Raw genomic sequence first — 19,748 nt, forward strand, 5'->3', positions numbered from 1 at the left:
TTTTTTAAGAAGATAATGGGAAAACATTTCATTTCTTCAGTGAATTTGATCCTTTGTTATGTTTCTATCAGTAATTACATGTCCAAAATTGGCCTAGTTAGATATATTCTCTATTAATACCAAAGTAAAGACACCACAAACTTCTGTGTATCATCATGTCAACTGTATACAAGCGCTTTGAAAAAAGTGATACCTTGAGATATGTAACAATTATTTTCATGTATTTCCTAGGTCTCAAAGGGAATTATATTTAAAAAATAATTTTAAAAAAATCACTAAAATGACCATAGTGAATGTCTGGATAACCTTAACTCCTTACTTGTTTTACTTTAAGAAAGGAATTAAGGATAAACAGTATGTTCAAGTTAATATACACATAGAATGCATTTGCACAGTTTTTGTCAATTGTATTTTTTTCCATCATGCGTGTAGGTGTTGCGACTTTTTTTGGACTGAGATAGCAAAACAAAAATGTGTACAGTTTTTGGTTCCTTTATTGATTAATTTTTTTTAACATGTCTTGAGCTTGTTAAATTTTTTTTTTATTCAAAGCATTCTGATTACAGTGTGAAGAAGCATGGTCCAAGAGAAAATTGTAAATTAAAATTGCCATTCTTTTTTTTTCTGATTGTCTGATTTCTTTCTTGCCTTTTTTTTTTTTTTAGTATAAATGTACTTAATGGACAGACCAGCAAAATGGATGATATAGAGATAAATACTGAAGTCACTGGTGCTAAAGAAGAAGAAGAAGAAATCCTATGTGATTTCATGTCTGAGGAAGAAGGTGGCATTCCTGAATCAGAAGAGAGTGACACATTGTTTCAGAAGAACAATACATTGACTCTACCTGAGGAGCTATCCAGGGACAGATCTGAAAAAGCCTTAAGTGGAGGCCAGACTTCTCTATTTATACACACTGGTGCTCCTACTGTTTCTAGTGAAAACTTTATCTTGTCTAGAGGAACTGCTGTTAATGGACCAGTTTCACACTCCACCTCAACAAAAACTTCCATTATGAATAAAGGCAGTGTTTCACTAACCACTGGACAGCCTGTAGGTCATCATACAGATTCCTGCTCTACTTTGACAGTGGTTCATGATCTCCAGCTGCCTGCAAAGAGTACAACAGAAAATTCAAATCAGCACCAAGTTTTATTTTTGTTACCTGATGTAGCACATGCTAAGAATATGACTCATTCCATTAAAAATCTACCTACCTCTGCTTCAGTTGGTTGTGATTCACAGAAATCAGTAGGAAATAGTGTAGACAGCACTTTAGTAGGCCAAGTAGAAGTTTGTGAGGATGATAAAAATTTACTGGTAAAAGACGATTGTGTCGATGCATTAACAGGCATTTCCTCAGGTACAGGTGGTTTCAGATCGGGATGTGAACCCAGCTGGGATCCACAAAAAGAGTTTATACAGTTTCTTATGACAAATGAAGAAACAATAGAGAAGTCTCCCATTCACTGTAAAGTAGGTTTAGAAAAAAAGAGAAAAAGAAAAATGGATGTTAGTAAAATAACACGCTATACTGAAGACTGTTTTGGTGATACTACTTATATTCCTAGTAAATCAAAACTGCTAACCGTTGACTTCTTAGAACAGAATGAGGAGCTACAAATAGTAGAACCTCAGAAATACTCATTGAGTAAAGTAAAGCCTGAATCCACAGATGAAGAGCTGGAAGCTGTTGATGCTATCCAGCAGCTCATTTATAGTCCCACCGGTAGCTGTGCAGAGGATGCTTCTCCTGTTCACAGTAGCACTTTTCTTTCCAATACTTTAAAAAGTAAATGTGAACAGAATGACTCTGAATCACCATCTACCTTCAGTACTGATGAACCATCATTTTATCCCTGTACAAAGTGCAATGTGAATTTCAGGGAGAAGAAACATCTGCATAGGCATATGATGTACCATTTAGATGGGAACAGTCATTTCCGACATCTCAATGTCCCCAGGCCCTATGCGTGTAGGGAATGTGGAAGGACATTTAGAGATCGTAATTCACTTCTTAAACACATGATAATTCACCAAGAAAGAAGACAGAAACTGATGGAAGAAATCCGTGAGCTGAAAGAGCTTCAGGATGAGGGTAGGAGTGCACGGTTACAGTGCCCGCAGTGTGTATTTGGTACCAATTGTCCCAAAACATTTGTGCAACATGCAAAGACCCATGAAAAAGATAAAAGATACTATTGCTGTGAGGAATGCAATTTCATGGCTGTGACAGAAAATGAACTTGAATGCCATCGAGGGATTGCTCATGGAGCAGTAGTCAAGTGTTCTGTTATTGGTAATGACATGTCCCAGAGGAAGTCACAGAAGAAGGCATCCATGAAAGATCCATATTTAGGATCCTCAAAAAAGTCATCAACGTACGTGTGTAAGATGTGTCCATTTACAACTTCAGCTAGAAGCATTTTAAAAAAACATATGGAATATTTGCATCCAGCATCTTGCATTGATCCCTTTGGTAGCCATCTTAGACTAGAAAAAAGAAAAGGCAGCATAATAGAAGAATCTTTAGATTTTGGTGGCAGGACAAAACAGTTGATCAAACAATCTTCTACGTTTCCAAAGAACTCGGTTTTAAAACAAGATGTAAAACGATCATTTGGCTCTACTTCACAGTCCAGTAACTTCGGAAAACTTCACAAGAGACCCTACAGGATACAGAAGGCTCGGAAAAGCGTTTCACAGTCATCTGTAAGTGTGTGCAATCTAAATTCTCCAGACAAGACCCTTTTGATTAGAAATAGCAGTGACCAGAAATTTTAAAGTATTCATCAAGCAGCAATGCAGAAAGCTGGTGTCAAAACAAGCAGTAATTATTTATGTAGACCTAAACATGAAAACTACAATGATTAAAAAATATACTGACTCTTATCCTTTATGTTTAAGAGTCCATCTCTGTGAGTCCTTTACATTTATTTTCTTCATCAAATAGCATCCATAATAATTTTTTGTCATGGATTCAAATAATCTTGATTGCAAAAGAGCAGAAGGCTATAAAGATAATAAGTATGTAACTATAATAAGAGTGGTTAAGGAGGGATGGCACTGTTACAGGAAATGGTTTGGATTGCTGTTCAGATTTTCTGCATAAAATGGCTGTTGTTGTTTTACAGAAACTTAACTCTGCTGAAAAAAAAGACAGCTATGAAACAGAGGACGAAAGTTCATGGGATAATGCTGAACTGTGTGATTACACTACGCGGTCTGTGGAGGATGAATCTTACAGTGACATTAATCAGGAGCATGTAAGCCTATTCCCCATATTCAAAGGTAAAATGGAAGATCATGAAGCTGGTGATAAATCTTCACTTAGTTATGAGCAGAATGATGGCTTTTATTTTGAGTATTATGAAGATGCTGAGAGTAGTAACTTCCTGCATGATTTGCATGATGCACAGAATTTAGAAAATGTAGGATCAGCATTGCCAAAGCATAATTCAGTTTTCCATTGGACTGATTTGTCACTTGAAAAGAAGTCCTGCCCATACTGCCCAGCAACATTTGAAACAGGTGTTGGATTGTCCAACCACGTCAGAGGACATCTTCACAGAGCTGGATTAAGCTATGAAGCCCGTCATGTTGTTTCACCAGAACAGATAGCAACAAGTGACAAAATGCAACATTTTAAAAGAACTGGAACAGGAACTCCTGTTAAACGTGTTAGAAAAGGTATGTGTTTTTTTAATTTGCTTATTGTTTTTTTTTAAGTTTTGGTGTAGAGGGGACAAAGTGCACTAAATTGAGCACTAAACAAGACTTGCTTTATTTTGTTGTAAAGCCTCTCTTCGTCCTTGTGATTTGCTATTGTAATATTTAACAGTTCATAATTGTCAAAATACATGAAAATTATTTTCTTTGTAGCAATTGAGAAATCTGAAACTTCCTCTGAGCACACGTGTCAGCTTTGCGGAGGCTGGTTTGATACTAAAATTGGATTGTCAAATCATGTGCGAGGACACCTGAAGAGGCTTGGCAAAACCAAGTGGGACGCACACAAGTCTCCGATCTGTGTTTTGAATGAGATGATGCAAAATGAAGAGAAGTATGAAAAAATACTAAAGGCTTTGAATAGTCGCCGTGTTATTCCCAGACCTTTTGTTGCTCAGAAATTTGCATCAAATGATGACTTTTTATCTCAGAATGTTATACCTCTCGAAGCATACCATAATGGCCTAAAGACTGAAGATATATCTGTGTCTGCATCAGAGGAAGAAGGGCTGAGTTTCCTAAATGAATGTGATGAAACAAAAGCAGTACTACATAATGAAAAAAAAAGTCAGTCACTTACACTGATAGAACTTCTGAAAAATAAAAGGTTAGGAGAAGAAAGGAATCCTGGTATTTCTTCTCAAAAGATTCATAATCAAACTGCGAGAAAGAGGTTTGTTCAGAAATGTGTTCTTCCATTAAATGAAGACAGTCCATTGATGTATCAGCCACAAAAAATGGACTTGACTATGCAGTCAGGTAAGAAGGTGTTTCTTGCTGTCTTGACAGCATTTCCAAACAAATGTTTTAATTCACAGAAAATGTACAAGTGCAGAGGATTTTATTTGGGATTTTGATCATTTAATTCTTGTTTCATTTCCAGAGGATGGTGAATGCGAGAGGTAGCGCAAGAAATTTTTCTTGTGTATTTTTTCTTAAGTGAATATTCAGCACTGAGGGCTTGTGGCACAGAATGTAGTACCTGTTCTGCATGTGGTTGGGCTTACAGGTTCAAAGCGGGCACAAAATGAGCCTCAAAAAGGAAGAAGACAGATCCTGCAGTAACCATATGTTGAAGTGTCCGGGCATATTTGATAGACTAACAGTTCTGAAATGTTTGGGCTTGTGACCCTCTTTCTGGGCTTTAAAACTGCTGGTCTGAGAATCACATCATTTAAATCTTGGAGGTTTGTGTAAAGCAGCGTTTGCTCGAACTGACAGAACTGTCGATGCCATTATTAGCACATAGTATTTCAAACTGATTACTTTCTCTTGACTAATTTTGATGTTTTTAGGCAAACCTACTCTTATGCCATAGATTAATTATTGTTTGTTTTAAAATTGTGGCCGCTCTGACAAACTGATGCTTTCTTAAGGTCTGTCTGTCCTGAGTGAAGATGTGTGTTAGTTGGAATACAGCTGTAGCCAGTAGGATTCTAATATGCAGCATCTGACTGATAGTGACAAAGATGTTCCCTGCCCTGAGACTTGTGCTGACAAAGCAATTCTGTAATCAACTTTCTAGGTACTCTGTACTAATAAAGCATTTTTTTTAGAGTGATGTTTTTTACCTGCTTGTCACGTAAGAGTTATTTCTAGTCTTGGGAAATTCTAGCAGGATTCTTTTCAGTGTGTATGTAGAGCTTGCATTTACCTGTTTCTTGTTGGAGCACCACCTTATGGTGCTGCAGAATTGTTTAGGCTGAGGAGAAGGATCTTAGATTTATATCCATGACTTTTTTGGTTTTGTTGGTTTTCTTGTTGCTACCCAGTGCAGGTTAGCAAAACTGGCAGTGCCTTGTACTTTTTTTCACCTATATTCTTGTCTTCCTCTAAAGAAATAAGAAGTCCAGTGTACTCAGAAGTTCTTTTAAGGGACTATGGAAGTGTGACGATCAGTTTCTTAAGATGGCTTTCTACAGTGCCAGAGGTGGAACAGAATTATGTTCAATGTCTTGTGGATATATGTGGTTGTTGTTTAAGAAAGGAGGTTACTTCATACAGGAAGGTGTGTCTTTAACGGGCTTAATTATTTGAAAAACCATGATAGAGGAGAAGCTTGCCAAAACAGACACTGTTACTGCTGTCTGTTTAATATGTACTGCTGAATGCTGGGTAGTAGCACCTGTTTGGTTGTGATGAACAATCAGGTTAAAATAAATACATGTTTACATAATACTAACAGTTATGTATGGGGCCTTATAATTATCTGCGACTGAGGTAACAGTTTGACAACTAACGATCACACTGTGCCAGTTGTGTTGGTGAAAAAATATTTAACATCAAGTTGAAATACTTCAGTTCTTCCTAAAAAGGCAAATGTTTCTAATCTTGTTTTTAGTTTTCAAAGTTTTGTGTTTTGGGGGGGATTTTTTTTGTTTATTTGTTTTTTAAACCAACCAGACCTTCTTCTTGAACTTACCTGAAAAAAATTGCATATCTTCTGTGTGCTGGTGGAGAATAAGACTCTTTCTTTCTTAGAAGCGGAGGCATTCTTTCTGAGTAGATTGAGCTTTTTTATGCGTTCTTCTAAAAATTTATTAGTGGAGAACTAGAAACAGTGTATCTTTAGTAAAATGAAGGGAGAACATTACGGTAAAGTTGAGCAGGGGAGAAGTAATAATTGGTTTCTTTGTCTGGTAAGTGAGGAGTTCAGTATTGTTTCACTTTCACTGTTTTCCTGTGATAAAAGCATGCTGCTTTGTTGGTTATTTAGCACAGAGATTTTTAGCAAAAAACTTTGAATCATTAACTCTCATTATTGGTGCCACATCTAAAGTAATGAACAGAAAATGCACTGAACAAAATGTTTTGTCTAACAGCTGCTCAGTTGTGTGTTTTACCACCTTTCTCTCTAAGCCTTCAACAGAAGCCTAATTTAGTATTGAGCCTTTTTGTCTTATGGGTAAAACACTTTTAATTACCAATTTGTCAACCAGTCTTTTAAAATTCTCTTTATTGGAAATGTTACAAGCTCTGAAATTTCTCAACAGTACTGTGCTATTCAAATTGCAGGATTGTGTTTTGGGAATAGAGCTTCGAGATATGGAGATCTGTAGGAATTTGTTAGTAGCCTGATGCAGAGTAGCCTAATGGGTTCAAGTTGCCTTCTTTCTGTTCCTTTCAAATAACCAGGTTTGGCTAATGACGGTTAACTTCAATCCTTCTAATATACTAAACAATTGCTTCAATGCAGTGAATATATTTAAAACCATCTTTATTACAGAAAACTTTTTACAACGCTTTGAGAATTTCATTTTTTGAAGAGAGAACTGGATTATAGTTTTCTTTTGAATGATAGGTATGCCTGTGAAGCTTAGAACGTGTGTGCATTGCAATACGACGTTTACAAGTGCTGTTAGCCTGTCCAACCACTTACGCGCTTATGCACGAAAGAAGAGTGCTGGACTTTTGACTGGGACAGGTATGTTTTGTTACAGATGTAAAAGCAAGTCTGTCTATGATACATTTTCCTCATCAGACTGGACAAAAGCATATGTTAATTCAAAATTATTTTGAAGCTTCCACTGGTGAACAGCTTATTTGCCATAAAACTTCAGCAACTAGTAAACAAAGATATGTTGCTGTTGTCCACTCTCATGTCTGATTTTCATTCTTACTCATTTATTTTGGATCCAACACTTAAGGTATGTAAGCAAAACTAAGAGATGTTCACTTAAATTCATTCTCCCACAATATCACAATTTCCAAACCAACTAGTTAACCATCTAACAAAGTCTTTATAAGTACCTCAACAATTAAAAACATTAAGAAATAATTATATTACATATAACTACTAAGAATACTGTAGCTAAAAATGGAAGAACCAAGTAATTTTCCAACTTGTATATTTCAACCAACACAGTGTATGTAGCTGTTTTCAATTTTTGTTTGATTCACAAACCAGTCATGGAGCGATTGACAATAGAGTGAGTGTGGTACAGCACTTGGCACTGCTATTAATGCTTTTTTTATTAAAACACACGTTGAAATTCTTCTAGTATTCCATATTTGACTCATTTCCAGAGACATGCAGTTTTCTTGGCTGTAGGCAGATTCCTGAGTTTACTTGGAGTATTGCTAAGATTAGTGGGATTTTGCATGATCGGCAGGAAGTTGGGCAGCAGACATGGAATATAGTGAGGAAAACTTAGAGAGACAAATGATAAAATATGAAGTGCGGAAGGGCAGCCATCAGTTTCTTGTATTGACAAGCACAGGCATTTACATAATGTTGGAAAAATACATGATTCCTTTTTTATCTGTAGATGCAATTTGTTATGCTACATGTATAACAACAAATAGTTTCAGGCTCTCTCTGCAAAAGGCTAAAAATATTTAAATATATTTTACACGCTGAGCCTGTGGATGCCAAGTCTTGTTATACATAATGTTATAGTAAAGTAGATTTAGAACGAAAACAGTTGCACTAACGTCCATGGTGTAAGAGAGTATGATTTTAGTTATTCTGAAAGTTTTCATGTTTATGCAGTAGTAAGACGATGATAGTACACTTCTTTTACCACTGCTATCATTTGATGGTTCTAGCCCTGTGGTGAGTTATTTTGCTTATATACCTACTGGTAAATATATTTAAATTGCACATTAAAGTCTACCAGTTATTGAATGAAGGAGACACTGAGGCAAAGAAAATAGTACACAGATCCTAAACAAGCTCCTTTCACCCCAGCTGAGTAGGAAGAGTGAATGCAGCTTTAAAGGTCTTTTGTTTTGTGGTGTTGTGTTGTGGTTGTTTGGGGTTTTTTTTGTTTGTTTGTTTTAAGGAACATTTTGCAAGCTAATAATAGTGTGTTCATCTGAGCAGTTGATGCCTTCTTTTTAAGAACTTAAAACACCTGAGTCTTGTGTCATTGGAACTAGAGGTTTGTTTAAAATGAAGTTAGAAAACTTAACAAAAACAACTAAAACTTGCTTCTAATCTCAGAAGCTGGAGCTGATCTAGATTAATAGCCTATGCCATACAGATAAAGGCATTTTACTGAAAATGGTGACTTAAGGGAGACTTAAGTTATAATGTTATGCAACCAACGCACACGTGCTCATTTAGTAGTTACCATTAAAACTTTTGTAACTGTGCAGAGTTTATAAATTTGACAGTTTGCTCGCTGACTCTTCATTTGAGCAAGCTCAGTGTAAACCTAGTAGACCAGAAAATACAATTTAAGCAGTTTTTTTCTGATACTCCACCGTACGTTGGAATTTTTGCTAGGAGGATGACGACTTTACAAGATTTCACTAGCACACGCTGATTTAAAACTTTGCTGAGTGTTGTGCTTGGACAAATTTCAGTTTATCTTTTTAAAAATAGTTGTGGTTGACAGCAATTTAAAGACTTCATTTGGCTTCAGCTTGCAACTCTTACAGAGACAATGACAATACTTTTACACAGGTTTCTTTTTCAATTTTCACAAAGTCTTTCTTCCATCTTCTAAAGCAAACATAACTACCATAAAGAAATCATATTGGTTGCATATTTATCTTGGTTTCTTGCTGTCATCAAAATAATTGTGTGCAAACAAGAAAGCTCTAGTTCTTTTATGATTTGGGAATTGTTATGGGAGCTATCTAGGTGTTACTGTTTAGTAAAAGAAGTACAGTGATCTGTACAAATCACCTAAGTGAGAGCTGTCCCAGGGCTACATTAGTATTAGCGCTGATCTACTCAATTTTTCAATTTGTCTGCATGTTTTCAATAGATGGTTATCATATTGCCTTTCTAGCAGATGCCCTTTTTCTTCAGAATCAGCAATTTGATTGTGTTTAGTCAAGTGTTACCATATTATCTTTTTAAATGCAACCTGACATTTTGAGTTACAACTGAAACAGTTGCATAATAGTAAATTTTGAGAATGGGCTCAGGAGAAAAACATTCAGAAGTGGAACTTTCTAGGCTGTTGGCTGTTCAAAATTAGTGTTTGTTATTAAGCTTAATTTGTGCTTAACTCTGCATAACAAATGCTTCACTTAATTCATTTTTATAGTTACTGGCTTTTGTATTAGTGGTTGCGTGATGGTCTTCTATTGTTTCTCAGAGGATGTGTCAAACTGACTCTTTTATGATTACCAAACAGACCTGTGCAAAATCTTCAGAATACATCCCGCCCTTCTTGGTACAGTTGGATATCCAGCTTCCTTCTTTTTCTCTTTTCCAGGCTTCTCTTCTTACCTGAAATCTCCTAGCACTCTGTCTTACACTTTGGCTTTTTACATCTTCTCTTTTTCTGACTCCGTCTGCATACTCAATCTCTTCTTAACAGCTGTCATTTTCTGGGAGTCATCAATCTCTTCTTCTTTGGTATCTGCTTCTGTAGATGGAGAATACTCTTCCAGAAGTTTGGGAGAGAACAATAACATACAAGTAAGGACTTTGACTTGAACAGTGTAGCTGAGGTAGTGATTTCTGTGGCCACCACCTTTCCAAATAATTTCTAATATTGCAATTGTATCTTCAGGGAGTTTGCTGTAGAAGCATGTGCAACCACAGTAGGGATCAGAGATCTGCTGGATTTGCATGTCTTTATTCAATGCTGATCAGCCAGCACTGTGGGCTAAATTTAGCATTGCATAAAATACTTCAGAGCCTAAATTACTGGGGTATAAAAAATATATATGTAAAAAAAAATCTGGCTTTCTTTTGCATTGTACTGTGCCATAATGATGAGACAAGGTAGAAAATGATTGAATTTGACAAATTAGTGAATAAATACACAAGAAGGATCTTTTTTTTTAACTTGGCAGTGTTTTCAAGTGGTTAATTAGAGTCACTTATGTATGCAATTATTCAACTTGTGTCATATTTTATGACAAAAGTCATGAAATCTTAATAAAGACGGGGCTTCGTTCTCCTGTAAAGAAAGGTGTTCCACTTTGGGGGATATTAAGAAGTGGAGCATGCAGGTTAGCGTAGGTGTGTTTTAATTTTGAGACTCAGACCAAAGATCATGGAATTAAGGATCTCCGGTTTTGACTTTCGTAATTCATATTGTCCTAGATGTGCTGATTGTAGCCTCCTATCTCCATCTGCTTGTCAGTCTTTCTTGATAAAGTATCACAGATGCAGTAGGTTTTTATACTCAGCCTTTTGACATAGCATGTGTTTTCCTAAGCATTATGATCAAATTGGACTTGAGTGCCTCAATGAGTTTACTCCAAAGTTTGGTTATCTTCCTCTGTTTTACATGAGTTTTCTCTCTGTCATGCTGTAGCAGAGTTTTGATGAAGTGGTACAACTTCTTGTTCACAAAAGGCTTTTGGAAGCAGCAGCTGGGAAGCAGCAGGTGGCCAAACTTGAAGGAAGGAGGCTTCTTTCAAAGAGAATTGGGCTTTTATGGAGAAAGGCCCATAATAATGAAGGGCAATGGTTTTGGGAGCTGTGTTAGCCGCAAAGTAGGCATAATTATAGGCAGCTCCTGCATCTTTCTGGCATTTTGCTGCAAGTACAGTCTGAATTTCCATTGCAAGGACTGCATTATCTTTGGTCTCCTCCTGAAAGTGCTAAGAACACTTTCTGCTGAGGTCACCCTTTGTTTTACAGTAAAGGTATCAAAAGAGTTTTGTTCAGAACGTGCTTTGTTACAGATGAGACAATGATACGTCTTATTCGATGGTCGCAAATGCTTGCAAGCATCATACCAGCAGTGTGTAGCAGGTGTGACATGTAACTTCATTTGAAGTTGTTACTCCCTGGATAGACAAAAGGGGAATTAATCTGACAGTTACTGGTATGTGTCTTTGATAACTGGTGTTGGAATTACAGTTTTCAATCAAGTTTACCCGGATCTTACTCTTTTTCTCCGCTTTTCTGCTTCAGTGGGATAACTTCAAAATATACATGTTGCTTTGCACCCTCTAAAACAGAAAGAAATATGTTCACTTGGTCATAAGACAAAGGTAACAAAAATACCCCTTGCAGAACACAGAATTAATATTCTTAGTATTTTTTGTGTTTTTTAACAGCAGCTTCTTGCTGGGCAGATGTTCTTTGTCCAGTCTTAGCTAAATTATGCTAAGAATACATTGAGTGATCTGATTATTTTTCTTGAAGTCTCATTGTATTTTCTTCTCTCTGTTTTGTATTTTCTCTGCCTAGAACACCTGTTGTAAATGATGCAAAGATGTCCACATGTTTGTTTTGCTTTTTTTTTTTTAATTGCTCTTGGAGAAATATACCTTTCAAGGAAGTAGTAACTACTTCTGGAGTATTATGATTGCCTGTTTATCTGTGTTGCTGTCCATTTGATTTCATAGTAGTTCAGAGGGTTTTTTTCCTAGAAGAATATACAAATGCTTAAAACTATTTGGGAGCTCTGTTACAGAAAACCAAATAAGAAGGTGAAGACTCTGAAATGCTTAGGATGTGTGTGAGTAGAATCAAATTTCTTGATGGGAATGAATGTCTTAAGTTTGCCAACGTGAAGGAAACAAGGTAGTTCTTGTTTCAAGTGCCTGTGGGCTTTTCTAGGTGGAGCCTGCTGTCTACTGGTTTTTTCACTTGTTTCTATCAACTGACATCAGGGGCAACTCATGGATGCCTTTGCATTCAAAGAAATTTACAACTTCTAATTGTTTCCTTCCTTCCCATGATGTTTTGCGAAATCAGCAGTGGCAAAGCTTTTGCTGTAACAACTGCTTCAGATAAGACTTCCCTTGTGCAAGTAATTCTCTTCAGAGAATTAGCCTCTAGATTTCAGTATTTCATCTGCTTACATTTCTGGTGATGTTGTTACTGGTGTTAAAGTATGTGAAATATTTATACTACTCGGTAGTTCCTAAAGCTTTAAAGACAGTGATTTTCCTTCCTAATTATGTAAAGGATATCTTTTTGATGAGAACATAAAGCAGTAAGGACCCTTTACGGGTTCACTTTTTCATAAGGTATCTTGGCCATTTCTCTCTCACTGGCTTTATATTAAGACTGCTTTCCTTGGTACTATCAGCAAAAAAACAATGTTGAGGCTCATCTTCGTAATGATTGCTTCACCCAGAGTCTGAAAGAAGTTTCTTTAGGTTGGTGTCTCCTCCTTTTCTACTTGTCTGAAGTCGTATTTGTTCTCTGGTTCCTTCAAACCTCCAAAAATTGTTCAGTTTTTTCGAGATACTGTAAGAATCTTGAATCTGGGGATGGAAATGGGAAATGCTTGGTGTGTCTACAATTTTAAAGATAAGCTACAGGGTAAAAGCCATGTTTGAGAGGTGCTCTTTTGGAAGGCATAAGAAGAATGATAGATGCTATTGAGCCTGTTTGTATGTTCTTTAAATCAGCATGTTTTGCCTCCACAGATGATGTCTTATGCTTCAGGATACTAAGCAGTTTATTTTTCTTTTTTCTGTGAGTCAGAACTTAGGCAAGTTTAACAGCTTTTGAATTCCATTGTTAAGATGTCTCAGTAGCGTAGCATATACCTTTTTGGTATCAATATCACTCATTACTGACCTTTAGATTTCTGTGTAGTTTTAGTGTTAGTATCTTGTGTTTCAGAATGCAGTATGGCTGGATAACGCTTCTCAGTCCCAAACTTCTCATCTTTCTTGAGCTTTATCAGCTGTTTTCATCATACCAATATAAACTCAGTTTAATGCCCTCATCCTCCAACTTTGGCACATCCTAGAATCTCCAGATTTTGTTACAGATTCCCATTGCATCTCTTCACGGAAGGTATAAACCTTTTAATGCTAATTGAACCTGTTTGCGATGTGTTTCCAGATAACACACATTACTTTCATAAATGGTTTCAAACAGACTGAATTTTAAAAAGTGGCCTTGCCATCCCTGTTGGTTGTTCTGATACCATCTTCCACTGTAAAGGATCAATACATAATGTTCACAAGATGTGTTAGAGTTCAGACAGGAGTGAGGAGGAAGTTCCATTTGAAATTCATCCATAGTATATAAAAGGAAAAAGGTTTTGCTTTGTTGAAAACAAATGACAAGTGTTGCATTCAAACTAGGAATTCTTCATTGTGTTAGCTGAAAGCTGCAACTTTGTGAAGATGCAACCTGGTTGAACATGAGTGGTCTTACAACATTATTTGAATTACAAAACAAGTTCCACATTTTGACAATGTTTTTTGAATGAAAAGATATTTCCAATGGTGCTTTGTTTTTGTATAATTCCAGAAGTTAGCAGGTGCCTGCTGGTACTAAAACAACAGTTTAATGCTGGGTGTCAGTTATCTAGTCTTTCAAACCACAAGTGCTGTGCTTAAAGAAAGAGGTGGAAGTGGGAAGGAAGGCATCAGATGTTTCACCAGCACATTTCTTAGAGCATGTTATAATTGTTTTGGAATGTAGCTGTAGTTAAATGTGCAATTACAAGGAGGTAGATATCTTTTCAGCACTTCTATAGGGAATACTTACTGAATATCTCTGGTTTAACACTAACTGAAATACCGCTTTTTACATATGGAAATTTCTCTCTTCTTAGCTTTGGACTGTAAGCAAAAGAAGTCAAGGTCAAGATCTGGAAGCAAGAAAAAAATGCTGCCATTACCTCATAGTGCTGATGAAGTTTACATACTCAGATGCAGGTACATAGGGTTATTTTAATTGAAAGACTGTGTTCTTAAGAGCTTGCTAATTTTAGTTGTAGGAAGATGTAAGATGATATCCTGTAATGTTTGTGATGACATTGGATAAGACTGGGGGGAAGGCAGTTGATTTTTTTTCATTAATTTGGACAAGATAATTTGAATCAATTATACTTAGTTATTAGATTGCCAGCTCCCATTTCTCTAGCTAAAATCTCATTGGTCATGTTTTAGTAATACTCTGTTCTTCGAAAGAAACCTTAAGAGGATCAGATTGTTATTCTTAGTATCACAAACATAGGAGCGTAACTTGTATAAACCGCAGCGTATTGTGTTTGTGGTTACTACAGCTGAGCTCAGTTACTAAGGTTTTCAGCTAAATATATGAGGCAGACTTCAAGAAAATTAAGGCTTTGTTTGAATAATTTTTGAGTAGTGTTAGATACATCTTGATGGAACAATTTTAATATTTGCATAGGTTTTGTGGTCTGGTCTTTCGAGGACCTTTGTCTGTTCAAGAAGACTGGATAAAGCACTTGCAGCGACACATTGTCAACGCAAATCTTCCACGGACTGGAGCTGGCATGGTTGAAGTCACATCGCTACTTAAAAAACCTGCTTCAATTACTGAAACTTCATTTTCTTTACTGATGGCAGAAGCAGCATCATAGAACAAGAAAACATTTTCAATTTGAATTGGATGTAAATTTGAAATACTTTGTCATTTTTTTAAATAAATTGTTACACTAAATTATGTTTATAAATCCTAAAGGCAAAAATAGAGGAAGTGGATTACAATAACATCAAAATAAATTGAATACTTAACAGTTACAGTAAGTAGTCTTTATATTTTATATAGGGTGGAAGATGTGTTTTTAAGGTTTATTATGTTTTTGTCAGTTACTGTGTTCACTATCAGTACAAGACCATTACATGTATGGCAGCCATTTTTAAATTGTTGCACATGGGTACTTAAAAGACAGATTTTAATAAAACAAAGAAAACCACATTCTCTGCAGTGTTACCCAAATCGAGGCTCTGATTATTCCAAAAAAAAAAAATTACATAGTAAAATAAGATATTATATTTTGTTTGTATGTATGTAGTGTTTTGTATAATATCAAGAACTGCTAATACAATTTACTCAACTTTAGGGCATTAAATACCATGTTACTTCATAGTTCAAGAGACTGTTTCATTCAAATAGGGCAATTAGTACTCTTCTATCTAGGTGTGTAAGTGTTTTTTTTAAATCACATGAGGCTTTTTGTACTAAAAAGTGGAGGGAAACTTGTCTAAACAAATTTCTAAGATAAATATGTACATAATACTGGAAATTTGTGGTAAGGAAATATTCTTTACTTCAGTTGCATTTCTCACTGACAATAAAGTGGTGCATCCATGCTACCTCCTACTTGTCAACAAAGATGGTATTTACCCTTATGTTTTTGTATCATAGTAGATTCAATCCAACTTTCTTTATTACAAAGCATCTTTTTGTTAACAAGTTCGTTCTTTATGATGATTTACTTAAATTCTGACTTGCTTACAGAAGTTTGCCTCTCTACTATTTTATTTAACACTGTAGAAATGTACTAATAAGCATTGCTCACTACACGGTTAGAGTAGACTTTTCATTTATAATTCTGTTTAAAAGGTTGATCATTTTAGAAAATTTGAACACAGGTTGAAATGTTTCTACATATGAAGAGAATGTTTACAACTTAAATTTTAGAGCTTGTTTTGGATGTGATTATATGTATGAAAACTGTAACACTATGCTCATGCTAAGGACCTACTTACAGAATTACTGAAATAAATGTGCTGTGAGGATGGAAATATGGTGAAGGTGTCTTGGTCATGCTGAATTGTGTTTGGTCATTCGAACTGTCTTTGAAACATGATTTTTGTTTAAATCATAAGTCAAATTCCTCTACAAAGCAATTTTGTATGCAAATAACATTTCATTTTACTCATATAGGGTAACGAATACTGTAGTTAAGCCAAGGATATGCATTGATATTTTCCTTATATGTAAATAAAGTTAAAAGCAGTTAAAGCAAGAGGAGTATTTTGGTAGAGTATATACATACCTCACTGCCAGTGAAATTGCTTTCCTATGGTATATCTCCTTACCAGAAAAATCTCTAAATAAAAAAGGTTTAAAGAAAATCTAAATGTCTATAATGTGAAGCATTTATTTACATTGTGTGAATTAAGTTTGTGAAACAGATTTGTCTTGCTTGAGATTAAAATATTCTCATTATCTTAAGTAAAAATAACTTTACTTGCAATAAAATGACTTGTTCAGACACATTACATTTGGTTGGTGGAAAATACAAATGATGTCTATCTGCCTTGTATGTGTGCAGTTAACACACAAGGTTTGTTAACATTCTGATAAAATAGATGAGAGACGAGGCCATCCTATATCTGGCAAGGTTATCATTCAGTTAATGCTGTCGGGTATTTTACTGTACAAGTTCCTACTGTTAACATAAACTTATTGTCCAAATGTATTCCTACTGTTTTTTTTTTAACCTGGAAACGTCCATCAGTCCATCTCGAGGCCAGAAATAAAAGTTACTTCAGAGATTTTAGGAAAGATAAATAGAACGTTAAAGTGTACTGCAGACATATTATGTGTATACGGACTGACTAAAAAATTCTGAATTTGTATATAATTGTGGGATTTTTTTTATATGATGTGCAAATGAAATATTTACAGCAACATGTTGAAACAGAGGGAAGCGATCAGATCATCTTGAATGTTTGTAATGCTTTAATTGAGTGGTTGTTTACTCGCGTCACCAAAAAGGGTGCCTTTGAGTGCCAGATTCTGTTGCTGTTTAACATGAAATTGGAAAAATCCAATTAAGTGCAAATTATATTTATCTAGAATGTTTATAAGGTAAAGCCATACCATGCAGAATTTAGCATTTGCAGAAAAAAACTTGTCTAGATTTGTAGTAGTAAATCTAGTTAAATTTATTTAATTCATTAAGCCCCAGTAGTGAACACCAGAAATATAAGGCTGTGTCTGAAGAGCAGGAAGCCCTAGTCCTGGCTGGTTTCCAAAATGACGTTCTCTGGTTAGGAGCAGCTGCTTTCATTGGCAGGCTTTGGGTGTGTGTGTTGGAGCTGCCTGGGTGTTTAGCTGTGTGTTTTTTGTTGATGTTCCTGCCCTGCTTACATCAGATCCTTGCTAATACAGTTCTGAAATACAGAAAGAAGTCCTGGAAGTCCTGTGATTAGTAAATTCATTGCATATAAAGCTGGAGTGAACTGAATGATCAAACAAAAAGTGCACAAGCTTTCTTTAGCTTATAGGTCTCAGATGGGGCTATTTGTTTTCTTGGTTTCTGTTGTTTGGAAGTAAACATCTTTTGTCAATACCTGCTGGGAGATAGAAGCCCACTTTTCCGGAGTTACGGAGGTTCTAATAAAATGGGTAGTTGATTAAATCAGTCACTTTATTATACAGATCTCATGTTTTGAGATCTGTGTGGCACACTTAGACCTTGGCATCAGCAAGTGAGTCTCACTGTCTTGGGTGTACTGCTAGGCTAGAGAAGCTCTATGGCAGTCTGCTGAAGACCAGGACTTCTGGAATTGCACGTATAAGCATGAGTGTGACTTGGCTCACCTTGGCTGTATTGCTCCATGCTAAAGACTGCAGTTGTTTGGTCATATTTGGTGGTGGTGAATGGTTGGTTTGGGTTCCTTATCGTAATCTTCCACAGATCAGGAATTGTGCTCCTCTTCCAGCACCTACCCTACTTTCTGGTAAAACTCCTTTAAATAGTAGCTGGAAAATTATGAAAAGTTTCAGAATACTGAAGTCAGGAAACCAGAAGTCCAGCTCCATATGTATTCAGTCCCAGTGCTATTTCCAAGTCATCTTTAATAATAATAGAATAAACTCTATTTGCATTCCTAGAAAGAGGTTTCTGAAAGACTTTGGAAATGTGCTTTTGAAGTGGCTGTGGTAAGCCCTGCCAAGTGGTAGCGTGGACAGGCTGTACGTGTGGAAAACTGAGTAGCAAAACATCCCCAGGCACTTAACTCCTTTTGGCCATATGCCGTTTCATATGGGTTGTGCGGCTTGTGCTATTAGGTGGTTGGCACCCACAAGCCAAGGCAGTCCAGCCCTGCGTGCTGGTGGAAATTTTGCTTGCTTGGGGCTCACCTTGCCCTGGCAGTGGTGGCAGGGCTGGGCTGAGGCTTCTTCTTGATGGGAGGGAAAGTGTATACGAGACAGTAGCTACTGGGGAAGGGAGAGGGAGCACGTAAGGTGCCAAAGAGAGGGATTTTAACAGTTGGCATTTTTGACCTGGGCCAGACATTTTATGTTTGAAGTCCTACATTTTCAGCCATGCTCAGGAAAATCAAGGTCTAAGGTAAGTGCTTCACAGGAAGAACATGAATTGCAAATTGGGGCTCAGAGATGTGCATGCACATGAAGCTTGGCAAGGCCAGTTTTACAGGGCTGTTCCTACAGAGCTGTTGTGAAACAAATGCTTTTTTTGGGCTCATCCTAGGTTATCCTACAAGTCAGTAAAACTTCAAAGGGGCTATTCATTAATTCAATCTGATTTGGAAAATCTATAGGGGAAAAATGGCTGAAAATATGTGGAAAAATTAACAGTAATTAACAAGTACTTATTTTTTAATAAGTTGTAAAGACTGTGAAAGGAGCCTCCTCTCTTAGGCACTACAGTTGACAGACTTCCAATTTTTTACCACAGTAGTTAGTGGCCTGGATACTTAACCACTAGTTTCCTATTCCAAAAACCAGTTCACATAGTCCTGACTCTGTTTAAAAGAAAAAAAAAAAAAGCATCTATTTAGAACAGTACTTATCAAAAAGGTCGACTGCATCGTGAGTTCAGGTATTTCAATCTGCGTGCTTTGTAGGTGCTGTTGCCTGATACGTGGGTAGCAATTTCAATGTAATGGAAACGTTTTGGCCAGAGTGCCAGGTCTGTAATCTCTTGCAATAAAATGTTCCTTTCTAACATTGCAGGCTTCTTGGTGTTCTTCCCCTTGCCCTGAGGTGAGCGTGCACAGCATGCTTCCGCTAAGCCAGTCTAACCTGGATCTGCTTCCCTGGATAGCTGACTGGTGAGGCAAGGAGGGCGTCCGCTGGCTGTGGCCTGTAATGCCGACAGGTGAGGCAGGAGCTGGCGTTGGTGTGTTGGTCTTGGTGACCAGGAACAAGCAGTGGTGGAGGGAGCATCACCAGAGCTGGCTGCCAGACCTGATGCTGAATCTCTCGTATAAATAATGGGGCTGTCACAGATACCCTCCCTCGTTCTTGTTCTGTGAAGTCCAGGTAAGCACTGCTGGCTGTCCTCACACCGGCTGGCCTGCCTCTCTGAAAGCACCGCTCGTGTCCAGCTCTGAAGAGGTGGGGCTTACGTATTAAGTGATGATGGGAATGGCTTTCATGTCAGAGACCTGCAATCTGA

General features: G+C 36.7%; 1 protein-coding gene across 10 annotated transcripts in view; it reads left to right on the forward strand.

The window, feature by feature from the left end:
- The window catches only part of ZNF644 (zinc finger protein 644), a 77,335-nt gene extending 58,040 nt beyond the window's left edge, over positions 1–19,295 (forward strand). For 8 of the 10 annotated variants that reach the window (XM_021404180.1, XM_021404173.1, XM_021404178.1 and 5 more), the window contains 6 exons: positions 666–2,712; positions 3,135–3,690; positions 3,883–4,488; positions 7,031–7,153; positions 14,175–14,277; positions 14,756–16,792. In XM_021404180.1, coding sequence (XP_021259855.1) covers positions 697–2,712; positions 3,135–3,690; positions 3,883–4,488; positions 7,031–7,153; positions 14,175–14,277; positions 14,756–14,948 — 3,597 coding nt within the window. In that variant the 5' untranslated portion in view covers positions 666–696 and the 3' untranslated portion in view covers positions 14,949–16,792. Of the gene's footprint in view, positions 1–665; positions 2,713–3,134; positions 3,691–3,882; positions 4,489–7,030; positions 7,154–14,174; positions 14,278–14,755 lie in introns of all 10 variants that reach the window. The other 2 variants (XM_021404181.1, XM_021404182.1) reach the window with 2 other exon arrangements.

The sequence above is a fragment of the Numida meleagris genome, chromosome 7 (genome assembly GCF_002078875.1).
Source record: "Numida meleagris isolate 19003 breed g44 Domestic line chromosome 7, NumMel1.0, whole genome shotgun sequence".
NCBI classification, from domain to species: domain Eukaryota; kingdom Metazoa; phylum Chordata; class Aves; order Galliformes; family Numididae; genus Numida; species Numida meleagris.